The sequence below is a fragment of the Phalacrocorax aristotelis genome, chromosome Z, assembly GCF_949628215.1.
Source record: "Phalacrocorax aristotelis chromosome Z, bGulAri2.1, whole genome shotgun sequence".
Lineage (NCBI taxonomy): Eukaryota > Metazoa > Chordata > Aves > Suliformes > Phalacrocoracidae > Phalacrocorax > Phalacrocorax aristotelis.
In genome coordinates, this window is record NC_134311.1 from 6530126 (window position 1) to 6553276 (window position 23151).

The 23151-nt window shown below is 37.7% G+C and overlaps 1 protein-coding gene across 3 annotated transcripts in view; it reads left to right on the forward strand.

The window, feature by feature from the left end:
- The window catches only part of EDIL3 (EGF like repeats and discoidin domains 3), a 259250-nt gene that overhangs the window by 165990 nt on the left and 70109 nt on the right, over positions 1-23151 (forward strand). For all 3 annotated transcript variants that reach the window (XM_075078570.1, XM_075078571.1, XM_075078572.1), the window contains one exon: positions 15875-16056. In XM_075078570.1, the coding sequence (XP_074934671.1) occupies positions 15875-16056 (182 nt within the window). The remainder of the gene's footprint in view (positions 1-15874; positions 16057-23151) is intronic.

Here is a 23151-nt window from a genome sequence, read left to right on the forward strand (position 1 = left end):
TGAGATTTTTGCACTGGCACTGAGGACATAGGACGAAGAGGTTTGGGGAAACTTAAACTGAGATGTGCAGATCTTTTAACCTAGCATTAAAGTTTTTGGTAAGTCATTATGGATAAATAATAGCATAGTTTAGTGTTATTGCTGCTTTATTGAATCAAAAGAATCAAAAAAGTTGGCTGTGGTAACTGCATTGTAGTTTTGTTGTGTGCAACTTTATTTGGAATTTCTTAATACAAATATCAGACATTATCATTATCAGCAGTGGAGTTTCCTGGCCATCAGAGTCTAATACATCAAGATGAATTTGTAAACAGAGTTGTGCTCATTTATGTATTATTGTCAAGTAACTTTCCATTTGTTATAACATTTTTTGTAACATTCTTTTGTTATAACATTTTGTGTCTTGTTCTCTTTGCATAGTCATAAGTGAGACTTACTAAGTCAATCTATATCTTTTCAAATGTCTAGGCATTTTGTATATAAGGTGAGAGGATTTTATCCACAATAAATGCAAATATATATTTATGCTTTATTTATGGAAAGAAAATGGTAAAATATTTGGATTTTGGATACTGGATGATATTCTCTAATATCTTCCATCTCTTCTCTAAACAGCTGGAATGAAAAAGTCACAGCTACGTTGTGGTCTTGTTGACTATCTTTATTTTGGAGGAATTTCAGGAAAGGGGATATTATTTCTTACTTTGTCAGCTTAGAAATACAACTCTCTCCTTGGCAATCCCCTAACAAACTTTTTTTTTCTCTATAATACTAAATTATTGGATAATTAGGTTTCCAACAGAAAACCAAGTGAAAAGCCTATAAGCAGTATTAAAAGGAGATAAATTCTGAAATAGTAGCTTTTAAAAACCTAGTTTCTATTCTTAATTGAACTGCCATACTTATTCATTATGTATGCAGTGTGCTTTCCTGGGGAGTTGTTTTTAAATAGACTATTGACATGAATAACCTAATGTATTCTTAGCTAAGTTTCACTACCATTTTATTGGTAATTTCTTAAGAAGATAAAAAAAACATCATATTGGGTCAGATAGTTCAATGATTTGTTTGGCTTAGCATCATGTCACTGACTGTGGCAATGACAAACATTACTGAAGGAGAGAATGTAGGCTTGGACAGTCTCTTCATTTGTTGCCCCCGTATCTCCCCAAAGTCTACAGTTCCTGTAGGAATATTAGAGATTACATCCCCGGTGAGCCTCTTTGCATCATCTGTAGACCTATTGCGCCTGAATTTGTCCAATTTCTTTTTGAACCTATTGATCCTGTATCTGCCTCTAGAACGCTCCAGACCACTACCCACTATGGGAAGAAGTACTTTATTTTACATGTGTTATGCTGATTTCTTGTGAATTTCAGTGAGTGCTCCCTATTTTCAGTAATGTAGATGTGATTAACAGTACTGTATTCATCTCCTCTAAGTTAATGTAAACTTCAGTCATTACCCTCCTTGGCCTTTTCCTCCCCAGCTTGAAAAATTCTTGGGTTTTATTCCCTTTTCTTATGATATCTGCTTTTTCCATTTAATCATTTGAACTGCCATTCCCTATACTTTCTTTAGCTCTACACCTTCTTGGGATGCAGAGACCTGAACTGCACATGGTATGTGGTCACACCAGAGTTTTATATACCTCTAAAATAAAGCTCTATGTCTTGTTCTCAATGCCTAACTTCTTATTGGCTTTTTTGGCTGCCACTGCCTATTGAGCCAATGACTTCAGAGAACTGATGATGATGACTCCGAGATGTTTATTTGCCATTGTAGTGATGGCCATTTCCAAGTTCAATATTGTGTAGGGACGTTTTAGGGTTTTTTTCATAGATGCATCTTCTTGAGGTTCATCTATCACCCTTTTGACCAGTCATTCAATTTTGCTATGTCCTTCTGGAGCTGCTCATCTTTGGATCAAGAGAGCTTATTAGCTTCAAAGTAGCCAATTTCTCCATTCATACTCTCCTCCAGGTCACTGATGAGTAAAACTGACTCCAGCAATGATCCTCAGGGGATCCCACTGCTGACATTGCATCCTGAAAAGCCATTTCCTGTTCTTTAATTGCATTTCTGTCTATAGCAGGGCCTTTTCCCCACTCCCTGGCAAAAGCCTTTCATGTGGAACCTTATCAAATGCTTCTGAAAACCCAAGTATGCTGCTTCTGCTGCATTTCCTTTATCCCTACACATATTGTCACAATTAAAGATCTCCATTAGGTGAGGCAGGGATGCTATTTATAGAAGTCGTGTTGGTTCTTTTCCAACAGATTATCTTTATCCAGGTGCTTAGTTATCTTAATTATAGATTCAGGAGCTTTCAGGATGTTGAAGTAGACTCACCTGCCTGTAGTTCCCACAGCACACCACAGAGATGTTTTTTGTAGATAGGAGTGGACACTGACCTATTGGTGCAGCTCTGTAGTCCCTAAATCTAGGTTTTTCATCTATGCACAGTTCCTAAAAACACCATGTCATGGAATCACATTACCACTGGAAAAAGCAAGTCATTACTAGGTGTCAAAAGAGCTCGAAAATCCTTTGCTTCCATTTTTAAAATCCTCAGACTACCTAAGAGTTGCCTAACTTTTTCTTTTTTTAGTCTGTGTCATCAGCACAGAGCTTGTAGAGCAAGTAAAGGCCAAAAGTGAATTTTACAACCTTACTATAAAAGTATGAAACGAGCATTTGGTAATGGAGGCACATGATAGTCACTTAGCAGTAGTGGCACTGTTGGAATGTAGGACGTAACATTCAATTTCTTTATATTTGATTAGTTCTGATAGTCATTGCTTACACACATGAACCTTGTTGACCAGAATGATAACAGAATAATGCGCTGCCGTTGGCTGAGATGCTACATCAGCATAAAAAACATTTAATCTCTTTGGACATATCAGCAAATAGGTAGCAATTCTTCCCATTACTGTCTAAAAAGCTGTCTTTTGTTGCATGGAACATAACTAATCACTTCATTTTCACGTCACCTCCTAGAGACTTGTAGCTTAACACAGCATCATTTGAAAAGTTTGCCTGTCTGGAAGTGCCAGTGTGCTTATTAGCTGCTACTGATGCAAACTGGTAAAGATGTTGCCTTTGACACGCAGTATTTTATGTGAAGGCATGAAACAAGATTAATCATATTCTTCACCCCAGTGCTGCAGTACCACACTGGCTACTAACTTGAAATCACAGTTCAGAAATAAAAGTAATAATAATTAAAATGTTGATAGGTTAAAAAAATATTTTTTGTTGTTGTTTTAAATTTGTGAGGCAAAGTTATGGAGATAAACGCTTTGTGTTAATCAGATTTCAGAGCTGAATGGCTCTATAAACTTACCAGGACCAGGCAAAAATGTGCTATTCCATTGTGTAGTTAGGAGTCACCCGGAACTTATAAACCCTGTGACTTTTAAGTACTTTATCTAGCGATAGATAAAAGCTCTCTGAAATAATCACTGACATTTTGTGTTCTCCAGGTCTATTGAAATGCAAAATAAAGTGGGGATTTGTAAATTCTATTCTGTGGTTTCGTTTTGCATTGCAATGGACTAGAAAGAGGAACACAGAATCTTTTACCTTGTCTCACTGGAAGTGTTGATTAAATTCCTTCAATGGGAACGAAACATTGATTTGGTCTTGCCTGTAGGATTAGTCTTCAGAGAAACAATTAACATGAATTGCTACAACCAAGTTACTCAATATCACTTGGATCAGAACATTGGATTGTGGAAAAAAAACAGTTCAGCTACATGGCGTAAGCAAACAATTTGATTAGCTACAGAATGATTAAAATAGCCAACAGTTAAAATGTGTGAAGTTGAGCTTGTGGTCTGCAACTGTATCCCCTCTACATTATGCTCACCAGCAATCTTCTAACTCAAGTCCGTATAATGAAAGGTTGAATAGCTCAAGTCCAAAGCACCGCTTTACTTGAGCTAGAGATTTTTAGGTATGGGTAAGCACCTGATTCACAAAACCAGATTTATAGCTAATGTGGAAGTGCTAGTATACCATTCCTTTTGGGTAATGGTGATTTTAATATTCATATTAGAGATCTGCAGAGTTTTAAAATTTAAAAAGTCAGTGTTCCATCCACAACTCTAGAACAATTCAGGATTCATTCCAAGTGAATATCTGCCTCTGTGTGGGAGGGACAGAAGAGGGCTTTGCTTGTATTTAAAAGTGATGTTTTAAGAGATGACATAAGAAGGAATAGCTGCTAGTGGGGAAAAAAAACCTGTAATGAACTTGAGAGTAGATGAGATGGAAGTAAGAATGTACTCGATAAAAAAAAAAGGAGGCAAATATATTAAAAAAATGAGTATATATGAATATACCATGTCTGTGAAATCTCTGGCTGTACACTGTAATCAGTGCTGTTGCACTACTGAAGCCAAACCGTGAGCCACTAATCAGATAATGAGCTAGAATATGTGACTGTCCTTCACAGTACCTCCACCCAATACGCTTGCTCTGTAAGTATGACTGAAGCAAACAATGTAGACAGCCAGAGTCCTTTAAGTAACTTAAAATTTTAGCTCTTCAGATTGTCATAGTGTACATTTATACATATGGTCTGCATATGTAAACAAAAGCAGCATCTTCTGGAAATGAAAATGTCTACTTGGGTTTCTGCCTTCTCCTGGAAACTAAGATGAAATTCCTACAATTAGATATTCTTCTACTTTTTAAAATATACTGATTATCCATGCAGCTAACAGCAAAATTTTAATTTGGTTTAGGGAAACAGAATTTTTTTATACCAGGTATCATACTAACAGACCATAACTGATGGGGACTGAAAAGTAGTCACATTTTCAATAGCACCCCAGATGTGTCTCCCCAGATGTGTCTCCCCAGTGCTGAGTGGAGAGGAAGGACCACCTCGCTCAGCCTGATGGACATGCTCTGCCTAATGCAGCCCAGGAGGCTGCTGGCCACCTTTGCCGGGAGGGTGCGTTGCGGTCTCATGGTCAACTAGCGGCCCACCAGGGCACCCAGGTCTGCCTCTGCCAAGCTGCGTTCCAGCTGATCAGCCCCGCAGCCTAGACTGGTGCATGGGTCTGTTCCTCCCCAGAGGCAGAGGCAGGACTTTGCAGTTCCCCTTGTTGGACTTCATGAGGCTCCTGTTCAGCCCAGAACCTTCTTTCTCCAGCCTGCTGAGGTCCCTCTGGATGGCAGCACACCCACGTGGTGTGTCAGCCACTCCTCCCAGTTTTGTACCACCTGCCAGGTCGGTGAGGGTGCCCTCTGCCCCAGTGTCAGGTCATTAATGATGTTGAATAGTGCTGAGCCCCTGACATCAGATATACTACAGACAGAATGAGGGGTTGCTTGGTATTTTTATGGCAAATAGCTTGTTGAGGTTCGATGTGGGTAATTCAACTTTAATCACTTGGTAATTCCTATTCCAAAGTCACATCAGCCTTCTTGTGATTATCTTTTTCAACAGAAAAATCAAAGTCTGGAATGGTTTTTATTTGCTGTTAGGCTCATCTATTCCTCGCATCTGTTTTTAAAAGATTTTTCTCCATAAAGCCCAAATAGGTTAACTGCCTAGTAAATCTAGGTTTGCAGAAAAATACATCATCATATATTTTTTAAATAATGTCTTTTCAGTGTTTTTAAAAATAAGTTGATTCATTTCACTTAATTTTAGCCTCTTAAATCTAGGCACTAAGCTGGAGATGGCGCTCTAGGCTTGGTCCTTGGTCAGTAGAAACAGAAGAGATGATTATATGTCTATAATACTTTCTTAACAGATAATGGAATAATGGAAATCATGGTTTAGAGTGGCCTGTGCCTTCCCATAATGGCAGAAATAGCCTAAGCAGGTAGTTCAGGGTAGATTTGTAACTTTTAGATGGCTGAAGCTGGGTCACGTGAATTGTATCCCTTATGTTTGCTTTGTTTGGTTAGTTATTTTCAAATATAAACACTTTGGAATAATGTCCTCTTTATGGTGAAAAGAGATGTTGATAAGGAAAAATAATGGAATAAGAAAAAAAAAAGTGTATATACAGATTTGATTTGTGTTTAAAATACACCAAGGAGTCACAAAGACTACATTTCATTTTACTACACTGCTGTAGTAAAAAAAGACTTCTCTTACCTCATATATACAAAGATATCTTGTTGATTCTTCATCCTGAATTTTTCCACCCTACTAATACTTTTAAATTAATTCTGTATTTTTAACAGGGCTTCAAGCCCTGATCTTTGAAGCTGCTTTACATGAATATAAGGTTGTACCTACATCAGATGGCTTCCTGGAACAGGATCTATATGCCAACATCTGAATTTCCAGATATTAAAAAGTTAGACGTGTTATAGTAGAAGATGGACACAGCTTAGAGGCCATAAGAACTGTTGTTTCTGGGTAGTCAGATTTAAATAACAGTCGTTTGCATGCAGTTTGTGTTTGGTGCTATGGATATAGCTCATATTTAGCATATCACTTCAGCACTATATTGTAGGATATTGCCATCTTTTTACTTCTTTCTGACGAGCATGTATTCCATTGTAATGCAGAATTCATAGTAGTGCCGCTAGTAGTTTTTAAACAATTTCAATGAATACATCTTGTAACGAGTAGTATTGTCATTTCTAGGAACAGTTGCTGTCCTGATGGGGGAAAAAAAAAACAACCACAAAGACAGAAAAATGTCTCTAGGCAGCAAAATGAGATTTGCCACTTGGAAAGCACATACTCTTCTCCTGGCAAATGAACATTCTCATTGTCAGGCCGGCTTGCAGGAATGCTAATTACATTGATGTTGTAATCCCACTGATTTCCATTGTGGACCTGCTAGAAAAACGCAGATTGTCTTTCAGTGTAACTATATCTTGTCTTTCCAGTTTTACTTCCAAGAGAAGATCTGGGTTTGTTTTTTTTTTCAAAGTTGCTTTTTGGAACAGGCAGATTTTCAGAAGTAATCATTAAGCACATAGATTAATATGTCATGAGCTGCCTTCAAATTAGCAGTAGTTGGTTAACACAAAAAAAAAATAGCATCAGCATCTGATTCCTATAACGATTTCAGAGGATCAGGCAGAGCTTCAAAACAGTCAGCTGGTCAGAATCCAGGTATTTCATCTGTCCTGATAGGATTTAACAGAAATTACAAAGAAAATCAGTGAGATTTCCTGTTCAGTTAGCATCTCTGAAATTAGCCTTCGCACCAGCCAGCACGACGGAGGGTACATTTGTCTCAGCGGGTTGCTCCAGTTGAGAGGCAGAATATGAGCTTTCCAAGTTGTGAACCCCAGTTTGCAGCACAGGCATGAATATTCTTTAGCTTGCACTTTTTTCCCTGCGAGTGCGACAGTTCCTGGAAACTGTTACCAGTTTAAGATATATTCATCCACTCTGTTTAAAAATTACTACTTTTTCTAGTATAAAAGTTGCCCTGTGACAGAAAAAAGCATGTCCTTTGGAATGAACTTGGGGAGAAGAGAGGATACACTACAATATAATGTGTTTGCTACATAGGCAAGGCTTTTGCCTGTGATGCATTCTCCACAGACAAAAAAAAAAAAAATCCAAATGAATGTAAATATAAACCCCAAGAACTCTGAACGAAGTTGTCTGTAGCTATCTTGAAATCAGGCTGAACTTCCACAGAATGCTCTTTCTCATTAGTAAATGTCCTAACAGCGGGATATCTGCCGAGTTTTCTTGTATTCTTCGAAGAAATATTTCCATCAATACCCAAGGAGGGGATAATTGCCTGGATTGCACAAGGTTCAGCAGCAAAAAATAAAAACAAGATTATTTTTAAATCTAGTTGGGTTCCTAATTTCATTTGTACATGCATGAGTTATGCTTAAATTATTAATCGGCTGTATTCTGTGCCACAGCCATTTACAATGGCTAGAAGTAAAGAAGGTAATTAATAGATCCACAGCTGCACAATTCTCCTCCACCCACAGCTGCCCACATCCAAATCCACCACGAAATTTTGGGATTGGTAAACAGAACTTGGAATCACATATCTTTTCATGTCATTGCAACCTAAGATAATAATAATCAGTTACTGTTATGTGGCAGTTAGGGGTTATGGTTTCTATGTCTGCCATTCCTTAAGTGTGTAAGTATGACCAATTGTCAATTATTTTGAAAGCTCCTATGAATTTAACTTCTATAATGAGAACATGGCTTAATTTTTGTGAAAATGTTTTACTGTTAGTCCATAATATCTGTTTTGTTCAGATTAATCTCAGTCACATTTAAGTGTTTTTGAGATATGTAAAACTGTTTAATGTTGCTACTCAAACATGGTAGAAATTTTATTTTGCACAGAGCCAACTTGAAATGTAAAAATAATTATTTCACATAAAGATTAATATATTTCTACATGAGATCTCAGCAGAGGAGTTTGAGAAACTAAACTCCTCTAACTCCTTACTGCAATATAATTTTCTTTTTTTTAAGTCATAATCACTGCTTGGAAACAGCATAAAATAAAGGTGGGTATTAGTGACTTGTTGAAGTCTGTAACTTGAATAATGGTATAAATCAGAGGAAGCATTTTGTATTTGGTGGTTAGAGGATGGTGGGTGTCCTTTCTGAAATCACCATGGGGTGATAGTAGTTTTCTGCTGCTGTTGTAAATTGTCCATATGGTGCATCATAGTCAAGTTCAGCCAACTGTTTTTCTGGGTTCTAAACTCTCCCTTGTATTTTGAGTTGTGCCTCCAGTTTGTCCAACAGCCCATACAGCAAGAACAGCTGTGCTATGCAGTGTGCTTGGTGCAAATTCTGATTATTTGGCATCCGAGACAGATACACTAAAGGCTATTTGAAGAAGAGGACATTGTTGTCCACATTCATTGAATCAGGACAAGAAAGAATAAATGGGATAAGGAAGAGTCAAGTTGGACTTCAATCAATCACCAAATGGGATTGTTGAATGTTTGCTACTGGAGAAAGGCATTCAGCAAACATTTCTGCAGGAATGGTGAGGCTGTAATGTGGTTGACATGTCTTGGGATAGAGACTTTTCCAGATCATTTGAAGCCATGTTTTTCTCTGCTAGAGATCCACAAACAGTGTGTCTTCATCTGGAGGTCATCTTCCCAGGCCAATTCCATTAAAAGCACTTTGAACATGCCTGGGGACGCTGTCAAAACTTTAATGTGATGGAGTTCAGCACAAACATAGCAGTGACAATCACATCATGGCGCAATACTAAAAAAGTGATTTTTCTGATTACGTCTTCGCAGACATGAGATTTCAGACGTAGCCTTCGTTTAGCGCATAAGAATAACCATGCTTGGTCTGATGACAGTCCAACAGAACTGCCTTGGGCAGTGATCTGAAGTGAATGCTTAATGAATGATTTGAAGAAAAGGGGTGAACACTAAGTGATGGTCCTCCCATTGTATTTTCCCAGCTTCCAGCAGTCTTCATTTTAGGGAGCTCCTAAATCAGTTGTTCCATCTTCCTTTAATTTTATTCCTGTTGGATGGGTCCCCTCTTCAACTGTGCTGTATGTTGCAGTTCTCCAGATGTTAATCCCTGTGCTTTTTGTGGGGAATTCACAACTGTATCCATTCCAGGCAAAGAGCAGAATGGAGAATTTGCCAAGCTAGAACTAAGCAAATTAGTCCTGAATAACAGCCCTCTATTTCAGACACAGCGCTATATAAAAAAGGGATAATCTGCTACCAGTGTCTGAGCCATAGTCTCTATATGCTCCTGTGTTGTGGTGGAAGTACAAGTTTTTGTAGACTTGCTCAGTGTAGAAAATCCCTCTAGATGACCATCAGAGGAATGTGAGTCTCACCCTGGGGACTGCAGGAGAGTGTGGGAAAACACCTATGGTCAGAGAGCCGAAGCCTCTGTATGAAAGAACAAGAAGAAATAGGAGGTTGAAGCCTAGACTGCATGGTGGGGAGTTTATGCGTGTATCAGCATTAATTACTGCCGTACTAGAGGTCATCTGTAATCCTACTGTGCAATAGTGAAGGTGGCAGCTGGGGACTATTGTGTCGCTAAAACCATGAGAAGGTCCACTGACACCTCTAGTGGGAAGGGAAGCTGTGTCTCCGAGCCACCTCTCTGCAAAAGCACTTTCTGTTGTGTTTATAAAGAAGAAAGCATTTTATCATTAACCTGTCACGGTTGTGAAAAAACAAGCCCTACAGGAACATCGCTTCATACATTGCATATGGGTGGACACTTAATCAGCAGACTACTAAACGATTGTCCATATCCATCTAACCAGCTCCTATAAAAACAAATTCACTGTTATCTGAACAGAGCTATCCTTGACAGAACAAACTGGGCAAGGATGTGTGGTGGCCGGAGGAACAAGAAGAAGAAATAGGAGGCTGAGGCCTAGACTGCATGGAGGAGAGCTTATGCATGTACCAGCATTAATTGCTGCAATATCAGAGGTCATCCATAATCCCATCGTCAGGGTTTGTGTTCAGCACAATTACTGTGCTATGCTAAGCACAGCCAGAGTAATCTCATTCCAGAAAATGAGGTGCTTGGAATAAGACAGGATTGCAGATGTCTAAAGCAGATTTGTTTTCTGCGTGCCTTCAATTTTGCATCTGTTTGTTTTGATGACGTTAGCTAGCGACAAACCAACAGAGGAAATGAAAGCTATATATTCATGCTGCAAAATCAGGCATGTTTCATCATCAATAACAAAAAGATCTTTCTCTTCTGTTTGCAGAGGCATAATCCTCACATCTTCAAGCAATTTTTAAACCATTTGGAGGTTTTGCTTAATTTGTGGACTGACATAAATGTACAAGTCCAAATTAAATATCCTCAACTAACATGTTTACCCAGTGCTTTCTGCTTGTTATCTCCTACTGTAGTAATTCTTTATCTTAAAATAGTTTGTCCTTCCTCTATTAAAAGGGGGAATCAGTGACATATTTCCTCATTCTAATTTACTTCTGAAGGGATATCAATGTAAAACACAGTTAACTGTCATCTTCTTCTATTTCCTTTTGCACAAATATTTTTGTTCAGCTGGAGAGGTTTATTGTTGTAAGAGATAAGGGTGGGAACATAGAACTCATCTTTTGTCTGGGGAGTTATTTTATCTCCAAACCCTTGGTCTATAAGTGAAATTTGGACTAATGATCATCTGCTTTGTGGTGCAAAATGGTACATAACCTTTTGGACCTAGTTAAGTTTGAGATTGTAAAAGAAGCCTTCAAGGCAGTTTTATAATCATGCCATCTTCACGTGAGCGGGTGGGGATTCTTAGGAGAACTGAAAAGGTATAAATGAATCCTTTGCTTTTCTTGTGTTGTTGACTTTTCCCATCCGTCACTGGATCGATTCACAGTCACCTAGCTTGTTGGAACTCCTCTCCATTCTGTCATCTTCATGGACAATGGGGCATTGTGGGCATTGGCTTGTGTTTGATGAGAACTACATAAGCATCAACAGGGTTTTATTTAGTGCATACCAACCGACGCTGTAGAATTAAAGCCAATATTGCTTGAGTTAGTATTTTGATATTTAACGACCCTAAAATAACAGCTCCAGATGACAAAATCTTCCTTGTGAATCTGTATCACGAACCTGTCAAGCAGCTTTTTAATTGCTGTTTTATTTTTTTTTACTTTCTTGCATCAAGCTGATTGTCATACCCTGGTGTGTCAGCATTAACTAATAAAAATGGGTTTATATTTAATGACTGACATTGACCAGACTGACTTGTACAGAGTCACTGTAGGGATATTATTACTCCCTTGGAGACTGCAGTTTCCCAAGCTGTCATGATTTTTGTTAAATGAACCATGGATTTAATAGAAGCAGATGTATAACAACAAAATATAATACAGCTTGTACTTGTTCTGCAAAATATGTATCTCAGTTTTATTTAAAAGACAATCTCCAAAAGCTACATTTGCTTGTTTCCTTCATTTTTAGTAGTCACACACAGAATCACAGCCCTTAAGGACTAAAAGAAATAATTGATACCTTAACATGAAGGAAAGTATTGTTGGTGTCTCAAACTGAATATCTTGTGCAGAAGCTAGTCTGTAACCAGTCCTTTACTGATATAACGTGTTTGATGGAACCAGAGGTAGGTTATTCAGCTGAGAGTTTTTAGGGAAAGCAAATTTCTTGGGAATTTAGAGCGTAATAGCCCCATTAGAGCCTTTGTAAGGAGAAGGCATGACTCACAAATCTATTGGAGTATCTGGAAGAAATTAATGAGCATATGGCTAAGGAAAGTCCATTTTCTGGACGGTATTTGACTATCCAAAAATGTGTTCAACTATTTCCTTTCAACTGATAAATGAAAGTAAATGAAAGTAAATGAAAAGTTTTCTTGTAGAATAATGCCTTATCAAAAATAAAGAACAAAAGTGTGTGCAAATGGGTGGTTTTAACAGTGAAGGAGCTTATTCACAGATTCCTAACAAAATCTCTGCTGAAGTCCTGGCTGTTCAATAAATAGGTGAGATAGCAAAATGTTCTGATAATTTAAGAAATGTTCTTAGCATTGTTAAAATGGATTGGAGATCCTTAAAAATATCTGAAATACAAATTGCCCTGGCTATTAAACAGAAGATTAAAATCTCTGTGGTTAATTTCAAGGTAAGACTATTAAAAAAAAATTCCTTATGATGCATGTGGAGGTATCTTAGGTCTCAGGAAGCCTTGGGCTTCCTCAAGGCCCATCTGCCAGACCAGTGCCTAGGAAACTGCTCAATTCATCAGTGCTGCTATGGCAGAGAAGGATTTTATTGCAAGTTCTGTGGTTTGGACCTGCAAGCAGGTCTTGAGCAGGATTAAGCTTCAGTTTAATCCAAGCTTCCGACCTCATGAGAATGATCTGTTGTCCTTGAGGGCTGTGAAAAAGATGTCCTCTAAAGCCAGATCTTAGTCATGCATACATATGTTTTACTTTTCAAGGCTGCTATTGTTTAGAAATTATTATCCAATCTCATATTTCCTACACATCTCATGTTGTTATACTCCAACTGAGCACCAAAGTAGATAGCATCTCTAATGTGGTAGTTTTAATTTTTAGAAGTGGTAAATTTTGTGTTTAACTCACACTGAAAAACTGACAGACGTGGCAAACCAAGAGTGAAACTGCAATTACAATAAGAAGCTTGTACAATGCAGTACCTATTCCCTGAAGATAGAGGTTTGCTTTGGGTTTCAGGAATAATCCTCCTAAAGCTAAGGAAGGTAAACACTTCTGACCATATATGGTCATAGCTGACAAAGTAAAGTGCTCCACTTGGTAATTTAACTGACTTCAATTTAGACAGGAAAATTCTCCATTCTCTTGTAGCAAATTCACACATATTTCAAATACTATTTAATGCATCTCAAGCATGAGAACTACCATGCCTTCAAATCAAAAATTTCCACGAAGTCCTGCACTTTAAACAAAGGATGATAAGCAAAAAACCGACATCTACACCTCTTCCCAGTCTGCCAGAGCTAGGTTGTCTGTAGGAGACCAAGGGTCTTATCATCAAATACATGTTCTTCTTTTGAAAATTATCTGCTAAAGCCAAATACTCTTATTCTGGACCCCACTCAAAACTGGCCCTGACACATGCTGAGGCTCTGTCCTTGTGCACATGTTTTTCCCATTAGTTGGCTGAATAACGCTAGGAGGGCTGGCCAGTGTCTTCATCCCTGTGCTCCTCACTGTGAGAGGAGAATGTTGGTAAAGAATATAGCTTTATGCTCTACATCCATATTAAAACAGCTGCCATGCCTCCATGCCTCCTTTTTAAGCTCCTCTTGGAAACCTCTCTTCTGTTTTCTCACAACTCTATTTTCAAATACTTATCAGTCTATACCAGCTGTTAGGGGTGGAATCAGCCCTGTGTGTACATGTGTGTTTTTGTGAGTTACACACACATAAAGACACACATGTGCACCTACTTTTCCATCATGAAGCAGCAAAGACACTTTAATAAGTAAATATAAGAAACTTTTGAAAATATGCAATTTTCTTAGGAAAACAGAGTAGTTTACCTCTGGCTTGCAAGCAGATATAGCAGTTTATACACCAAAGGAATTTATTCTGATTAGATGAAAAGATTTCAGAAACAGAGCTAAGATTTGAACAGGGCTTTCAATTTTTGAGTAACGCTTGATAACACAATGAAAAATGACATTTTTCCAACATGCATGGGTTTTTTGAATACATCCTATATAATGCCTGCCTATGCTGGTGACAAAGAATTTGTTTTCTTCTGGCAGTGCTAGGAACCTGGCATAGCAGCAGGAGAGAGCTGCATTTTGTTATGTTTTGTGCAGCATGAACAGAGTTATTAGTCAAGTGCTGAATGCACTGCCTTTGTTGTTGGGTGATACATGACACAGAAAAGTAAAACTAGGACTTCAGATTCTAGCTGGGTTTTGTGGACTGTTAAAAGAGCGGATGAAATCATCATATGATTTCAAGACAGTCATTAATTTCAGTATTACATTTAATTTCAGTATTACATTTTAAGCATATCCTGGAAGTAAACCAGCTTTTGCGTTTAAGAAGTAACAGATTTGGAACCCCACTTTGTGGTGGGTTGAGTTTATCTTTTCAGAGTACAAGCATGTGCTTGTCCATGGCTCTTGCTCCATAACAATCTTAAAATTGCATTTTAGTTTATATTTGTCTCCATTATCAGTGACACATGACACCCAGGGATTGTATTGCCAGGGACTCCCAGCACTGTCACCCTGCCTCTGCTTCTGCCAAGAGAGGCAAATTGCACTGGTCACTTTTCCTTCTCTGTACCTTTAAATTAATGAGGAATTAAATTATTTGTGACTTTCTGCCCATATGTTGCAAGGATTTTATAGAAGTACCATTTCAGAGTTCATTCTCGGTTACTGCTTAAGCGGAAACACTGCCAGGCTTCTGCGAAAACCTAAAGTGTAAGTAAACATCTGCTCTGTCCTGTTGTGTTCAAAATTGCTGAGGTGCAGTTGACCCACAAAGTAGAAGATCTTTTAGGCAACTGAGCAAGATCAATTCCCACAATAGTGGCAGCGATTGGCTTATCTTTACACTCTGCATTGAAATGGAGTTGAGAAAAAAAATCTTATTTCCTTGAAAGTGGTTGGGAATATTTAATAGTAGGTAGACTGCCAATCATCTATATATAACAAACTTCCAAAATTTTCTCTGTTTGGATTGCTCACAATAACTGAATGCTCTTGTTCCTGTACCCAAATGGTGTGGCTGCAGAAAGCAATGTACGCAGAAATATCTTTACTTTAGAAAAGATTACATCTACAAGTATTTAATGCGAATAAAATAATTATGAACACCACACATAAAATTATGAACATTTGAACATTAGAGTTAAATACATATTTTGTGGTTTGCTGATTAGATGTATAAGACCTGTAACTATTTTTAATGTAACTGAACAATATCATGTGTCTAGTTTCATATTTCTAAAGATAACTTCAATAACAATGTGTAGCACATTGGCTTAATCCTAACCTCTGAGCAAGAGCAGCGATATGGAACTTTGCAGTAAGCACAGATTTTTAAATTTGCTTTTAGCAACTATTTTTGTATTTGAATCTAAGGATCATTTTCTTTCATTGTATCCACAAAATCCAAATTCACAATTCTTCAACCAGAACAAAATAAAGAAATTGAAAGCTTAATCTAGTTCTTTAATTTTGCAATGGGAATAGTCATTTGCAAGCAATATTTTTGTACCTTTTTCATTTCTACAAAAAAAAGATGCTACTCAAGCGCTTTAAATCTCTTCTAATAATGTATTTGACATGACATGTTCGATCTATTTTTGTGCTATTTATAATTACAGCCACTTGGGACTCAGAAGAGTTGATCACTTCAGTTACATTCATTTCTTTTCTTGTTTACATTTGCAGGATGCTCTGGCCCACTAGGGATAGAAGGAGGAATTGTGTCAAACCAACAAATTACTGCATCATCCACTCATCGAGCTCTTTTTGGACTCCAGAAATGGTATCCGTACTATGCACGACTTAATAAGAAGGGTCTTGTGAATGCTTGGACTGCTGCAGAAAATGACAGATGGCCCTGGATTCAGGTAACAGATGGAGCTGAGGAGGGAAAAAAACCTCCTTGATTCAATTGCCAGAGTCACTTAAGAAACTGATGAAGACAAGTGGTAAACTAACAGCTAGATTCTTATTCACTGTCAGAAACGTAGCCTAGACTAAAAGAGACTATTGAGTTACAAAACAGCAATAATCTCAACTTCACAAATGCACAAATCTTTTTATTTTAAAAAATGCATGCATATGTTCCATTGTGGCTCTAAACCAAGGAAGCAAATTTACAAAGACCCTTTTCAAGGAAACTGCTTTCCTCCTATGATGTACTTGCTCATTAGGTCCTGCGTAGCATTTAGCAGCAATGTCTCTTGGTGGAAGTACCTTGACACATGCAGCCTTCCTTGGGCACAATTTTAGAGTGCTCTAATGTGGTTTTGGCCATACCAGAGCCTACAGGATTAGTTTGTCCTCTCTTCTGAGATGCTTTGGGTACACAGGTTAAGCACTGTGTGCATCGCACTGGAAGTAACATGAATGTTTTAATTAGGGTTGATATAGCTGTTAGTTCAACCACCTCTGTGGGGCTTAAAATACACATCTTTTTTTTCATGTCCATTCAAGGATGTTAGCACTAGAATGATTCAAATGGTAATGCCCTATTTGCGGGCTGGATTTCTCTCCTACCAGCAAATGACTTCAGTAAAAGTCATAAAGTAGTGAATATGAAGTCCTGTGGCTGTATTTTAATGATAATAGTAATTATCTAGTGATTGCTGCAGCTCTTTCTTTTATGGTGTTTTCTTTCTATGATATGTGATTTGGGCTAAGCTTTGGCGTTTTTAGCTGTTAGTTAATAAAGGTGGTGTTAGATACTTATGGGAAAACCTTTTGTGCTAATGACTATAGTCCATATGTGAAGAAGATTCTTCCCTCCCAGTGAACCCACCAGAGAAGTAGCAAAAGATGGTACTTGAGCATCTTGTCTACCAACACTGAGTAAGCTGAACTGTCCATGTGTCCCTTGGGTGTGTCAGACACACAATTCCTGAAGCTACCTTTGTGTATTGGCATCATTTTTGTTCATATTCAAGTTTTTTTATTGATTACTCTGAGATATTTTTTGAGAAATTCCCAGATATGTGGGGAAAAAGCGTACAGGATTACCTGTTCATTTTTCTTGTTTGGAGACCAAGCACAAAGCGCTATTTGATGAAGTTTTCTGAAACTGGTGTGGTGAGAGTGCTGGATTTTGTCAGTTATGAAAAATGAAGCTGGTGTTACTGTTTGTTATTCACTGCAGAGTGAAAACACAAAGGCCCTTCAATGTATCTTAAGTCAGTTTTCTTCTGTAAAGACCAGAGGGGTTAGGAAGCCTGTAAAATTCATACATTGAAAAAGAACTGGAAAGAATAACGCTAAGGGATTTGAGCAGAATTATTTTCACAGGAGTAGAAAGCTAATGTAACTTTAATGGATAATGAAAAAGTCAGTGTTATAGTAGCTTTTGGGCTGCTTTGGAGTGTAGGCTTTATTAAATGAGCTGGAGAAAAAATTCAGAATAATTTAGCATTGGCCTCCTAGACATGTCTTTGCTAAGAGTTGAACTGGATGGGGATGGCTAACGGTCTGTTGCTTCCACATTTGTGCTTGGCAAAGCCACCACCCACTGTGGAGGCAGCTGTCCGGCAGCTGTGCAGGTTTCTATGAGACCAGAATTATGTCTGCCTTGGACTTTGTTCCCAGGGAAGTCTTCCCTTTGCTCTTACCTGGAAGGAAGGTTGGACCAATGGAGAAAATGTGTCTACAAATCTCAGCCCATGGCATCAGTTTTGAACAATTTGTTCTTTTTTGGAGTTAATGACCTAATCTAGGTAGTGCCAGTCCCATGCAGGTTATTCTGTAATTTTGACAGCCGTAGTATGTAAGGCCTTTCTAGAAGCTAATTAAGTGGTATGATTAATGTGTACTAAGCACCTAGTATTCCCTTCTTTTTCGTCTCATTTTTCTTTAAAAACAAACTCTGGTCTATACTTTTCACAAAACTTGCCAGGTATTTTATTTTTTCTTTTTAGTTCAGAACAAAAATAGAAATGCTCTTTGTAATTGAGAAACAAGTTTAAAACTTGAGAGGATTTTTTCCCTTTTCTGAAGACTTTTCTTCCTAAAACACCTGGGAACAGAAAATCTAAATTTGTCAGTGAGATGATACTTGTAGAGGAAAAGTATTTTAGCCTTGTGCAGAAACCCTGTCTTGACTTGGCAAGCGTACAGATCTCCACAAACTCACACTTTATGTGCTGCATAGTAGTTCTTTACATCAGAGCACTGTCTTGTTCTTCAAGCGTGAAACACACTGTAAGAGGCAGATGCTTCCTGACCCTTATATGGGTGAACAGTTTCTGTTGAGAGAAGAGGAGAAGCAGAAATCCCATATCTTATTTTTTGCACAGCTTCTATAACGGCCAGGAAGAAACTATGTAAGCATTTGTGGAGGGTTACAAAAAGTCATCCCACTCTGATTTGTGCTAAGTTTCTGGTTACCTTTCTTCTGGTCTTGTGGGAGAAATGCTCCCTCTAACAACAGCCTGCTCTGAGTTTTTACTTTCTTTATTGTATCACCAGCTTCTTCCCAGATCCTGACATGAGGGGTCTGCATATGGGAGCTTTTCTCTGTTGGTCTGAGTGACAAAGCAGCTGGTCCAGAAGACGTCTCCTGAAAAACAGTGTGAATGTTTGGCAGAGATTAAGTGAAAAGTTACAAAGCCAGAAACACCATTTTTAGGAAATTTAAATTAACATTTATCGCAGTGAACCTAAAGCAGTTGCCTGTTACCCTCTTATGGTTCCTAATGCTAGATAAATTCTAAAGGAAGCTTTGTGTAATGGGCAAAGTCCCCCAAAGTATAATTATGTACAGGCCTGTAGCTATTTTTGCTTTGTTCCATCATTATCAATTTCTTTGTCATTTAATTTCTTTATTTATATGCAGCTTGGCAAATGAAAGGTTTGAGTGCTTTGCCCATAACTCACTTGTAATGAGTGCAGAGTTTTTTTCTCTAATCTTTCAGGTGTCTGACACACATGAACTAATTAGTATGCAATTTCATTTTCCTGTATTCTCCCAATAAAATGAAAATTGAAATTGCCATTTTAAATTTACACTCTCAGCATGTAATTAGTAATGGCACTACAATGCTTGTAATTGGCTTGTGATTTAAGGGGTCAGTGACCATGCTTTTGAAAGCAAATTAAAGCCAGAGTAAGTCATATCTCCCTCTTAAAGTTCTGCGCACCTCTGTTTCTCCTCATAGCTTGGCTGTTGCAAAATGACACCTGTGTATACTGTTTAACACTTTATTAGTGCCACTAACTTTTAATGTTTACAAATACAATGAGAAAAAATCCCAAACTTCTATTTTTCATCAATTATTCCTGGGATAACCAAAATGACTGCTTTGCCTTTTCAGTAACAAGTCTTTTTTGTCAAAACTCTTTCTTTAAGAAAGCACTGGTTTCTCTTTCCCCTTTTGTCCTTTGGCTGCAAAATATGCTGTTTCTTTTTATTCTGATTCCGCTTTATCTCTACTCCTTTCTTGCAGGTATCTGTATTTTTCTAATCATACCTATACTTTCTCAAGGCAGTATGGATCAGAATAGACATGGCCATGGGCAAGATTATTGTTTCTATTCTCTCTCTACCATATCCAAAGACATAATAACTGCTAATCTGTAACACAAATCTGCTAACAGGACCTTCTAAATGTTACACCTTTCTAGTGATTTCTAACCTAGAGGTCCATGCCTACACCTTACATTTCTTCTTCCAGTTTCACCACTCAAACCCAATATTTCTTAACTCATTTTTTTCCCTATTCATGATTTCCCTTTCCTTCCATAAAATATTATCCTTTTTTATATCACTGCAGTTGTTATTCCTGTAATACAGAAAGACTCCAGCCATGGTGTATATACCAAAAAATGCATAAACTAGAATGTCATGAAAAACACTGTAAGACAAGATATAATAGTTTGATATAACTAGAAATATAAGGACTGCCTACAGTACCAAAATCCTAAGTCACGCAGTTAAGAAAGATACGTAACTTTGGAAGTTGGTGAAGAACCATATACAAGGATGAGTGAGCAAGGTGGGTTAATATAGTCCTGTAAGATAACAGTCCTGCTTCTTTAGATTTTTAAAGTAGGTATAGTCTTTTTGTTTTTAAATAATACCAGTGCAATGGATTCTCAGTCCATAGATGAACCTTCCTAAATGTTAATTTGCCCAACAACATTAAGACTTATACCACCTACGTCAGGGACCCTGGCATGGAGAAGGAGCTCACAGCAGAGCTTCAGTGGCTCTTGCCACTGCATCGCAGGGCAGGCTGGGTTGGGTTGTCAATGTACCAGGGACTCCTAAGAATATCAACCTCAAAAGTACATGACAATCTTAGAACAAAGTAAAAAGGCAGGTAAAGGCATAGAAGAGGTATAGGGCAGAACGTCTCAGATTTAAGGCTAGACAGCAAAAGCCTGGGTGTACAGTGAATTTTGGTAGGAAGCATTACATAGCAAAGATTGGTACAGTTGGCAAATATGACATTTCAAGCCAGGAGGGGTCAGGGAAACTTTTGATTAAGGAAAGGATGGGGTAAATTTGATTCCCTGGTCCTGGCTGTGGCCAGTTCATTAGGCAAGGAGTGGAAAATGTCAGTGCCTGATGGTTCCCATGCAGTTTCTGCCCATTCCCTGAGTGTGATTGTGAAGTGGACCCCTGTGAGGAATGTACCTGATGATACAATAATTTTAATGGTGTACAAGAGACTACCAGCTCTTTTTGAAGTGTTTTGTGGTCTTTTGGACATGGAAATTGTTTTTACAAGGTCAGTAATAATCCACAGCCACCAAGAGCAGATTTGGATTACCTTATGTCTGGAGAATATAAAGAAAATGAACTAATTACTGCATATCATACCACTGTGTGGGAGCTATGATTGAACACCTGAACTGTTGCTGGAGACTATTGTATATAAATGCAAGTTATTAAATAGAAAAATTAAAAAAAAAACTATTTTGTTATCCCTCGTTAAAATAGCAGGAACCTTTTCTCCAGAGACCTCATTACAGTTACCAATTGGTTTTTAAATAAAATACTCAAATATTTAATGTTATTATTATGAGAAGAAGGAGGATTCATTTACAAAATAGCTGGACTGCTCAGTCTGGTTGCAGAATCAAATGGCTGTTCTGAAACTATACACTAAAGTTCAGATGTAGCTCCGTATTTTGAGATACAACAATTTGATGTAAAAGGTGCCCAACTTCTAACCAGTAATTTGAATATAGTAGGCTAGTCAAAAATAAAATACATTGGGTTTATTTAGTTTTATCTTCCCTGTGCATCTTGTAAATAATACTTCTTTCTTTTCTAAGAACTTTGTTTTAAGAAAATTTCTTTATCATATTTCTTGAAACTCTGAGTGAGTAGTCTGCCTGTAGAGACTCTTAATGAAAAAAGTGACCTGTGATGGAAAGGAATCTACCCCAGCAGATCCCTTTTTTCCCAAGCCCCTGTGTAATTTAGAATTTTAAGGTCAATTAAGTACAGTTAAGTAAGTAAGTAAGAGCCACAAAAATTAATTGTTATACGAACTTATTCCCACAGCAGAAGTCAGAGTGATTAATTAGCAACCAACATGTTGGGCATCCCGTGAAATGCATGGAAATGTCCAGTGCCTTGGAGCGTGTGCAGAGAGTCAGCGTGTTGCATGGGTGGTGGTGATGTTCATCCAGAGAAAACAGAGCACGAGAGCCTTCCTTAAGTATTGCTCATACACAGCATTCACTAAAAATATACCTGAGGAATAATAGTGTATTGATGTGTTCTTGGATATGATATTTACCTTAAGATAGTTTAAAATCAGTGGGTTAAGACAAGAATTGTGCAGCACAGTGCTTAGGGTACTTGTTTGAGAGAATCTAAATTTTAGTTTCCACTCCCATGTTGGTACTTTATTTAGTGATTACTGAGAATGCTTTTCTTTTTTTATATCTTTTTAAGTCTAAAGATATTGGAATAATGTTTCTGGTAGGTAGAATGTATGTTTTATTTGTGGCTTAATTTGTTTTTTACACGTCTTACACACCACCTGTGGTGCTCAGCCTCACATTTTTGGGGCTTGCAGTCCCTAGCAGTGGAATAGTTAATTGTGTGTCTGTGAATCACACAAACCTAATCATAACTACTGTGACGCACAAAATTAATGTACTTGTAATAAAGACTAAGTTCCATCATTCTTATCCCCAAGCAGGAATCAATAGTGTTGGGATTTTTTCTCAAAAAAAAGGCAAGGAAAAACATTAGCAGCTTCCACATCAAGAACTTCCAAAGAGCAAGTATACACCAGGTGATAGCTATTTGCTAATAAAATGATAAAACTCAAAATACACAGAGGTCTTGCAGAACATTCATTCAAACATCTGTTAGTAAGAGCTCTAAGCAAACTACCATCTGTCAAACGATTCATTTTGTCAAAGTTCATTTCCTCATTCATGAGTATTGTTGTATCAGCTTCCAAAAATACCTGTCACCATAGATTAAATATTCAATATTACTTAATATAGCCCTCAGCTTAATATAGTATGGCCAAGTGAACCTTATGAAATACAACCTCAGAGTTGTTATGTAAGGTGACTTGAACCATGTAGGAAGACTTAATCTGCTAAGTTAAATGCTGAAAAATCTATTAAAGCTCTGCATTTTTTGTCATTGCTCCAAAATTTGACTTAATATCAGAGGACGATTTCCCTGGGGGATACTGACGAGTGGCAGTAAGTACCTGAAAGCTCTTGGCAGGGGAGAACAGAAACTACTAATGAATGTGTAATTGAATTTGCTCAAAACTGCCCCACATAGAATCTTTGAACTGCAGGAATAAGAGATCTTCTGCTGGTCAAAGTCTGCCATAAGCACACTGACTTCAGTGAACTCAATACCAATATCTGCAAGCTGCAGATCTCCCTCAACATCTACACATTTAGCTTACAGGCTAAAAATACAATTTATGTACTCAGACAAGAAAACAAAAGGACTGGGAGTCTATTTCTCAGTGTAATCATCCAGA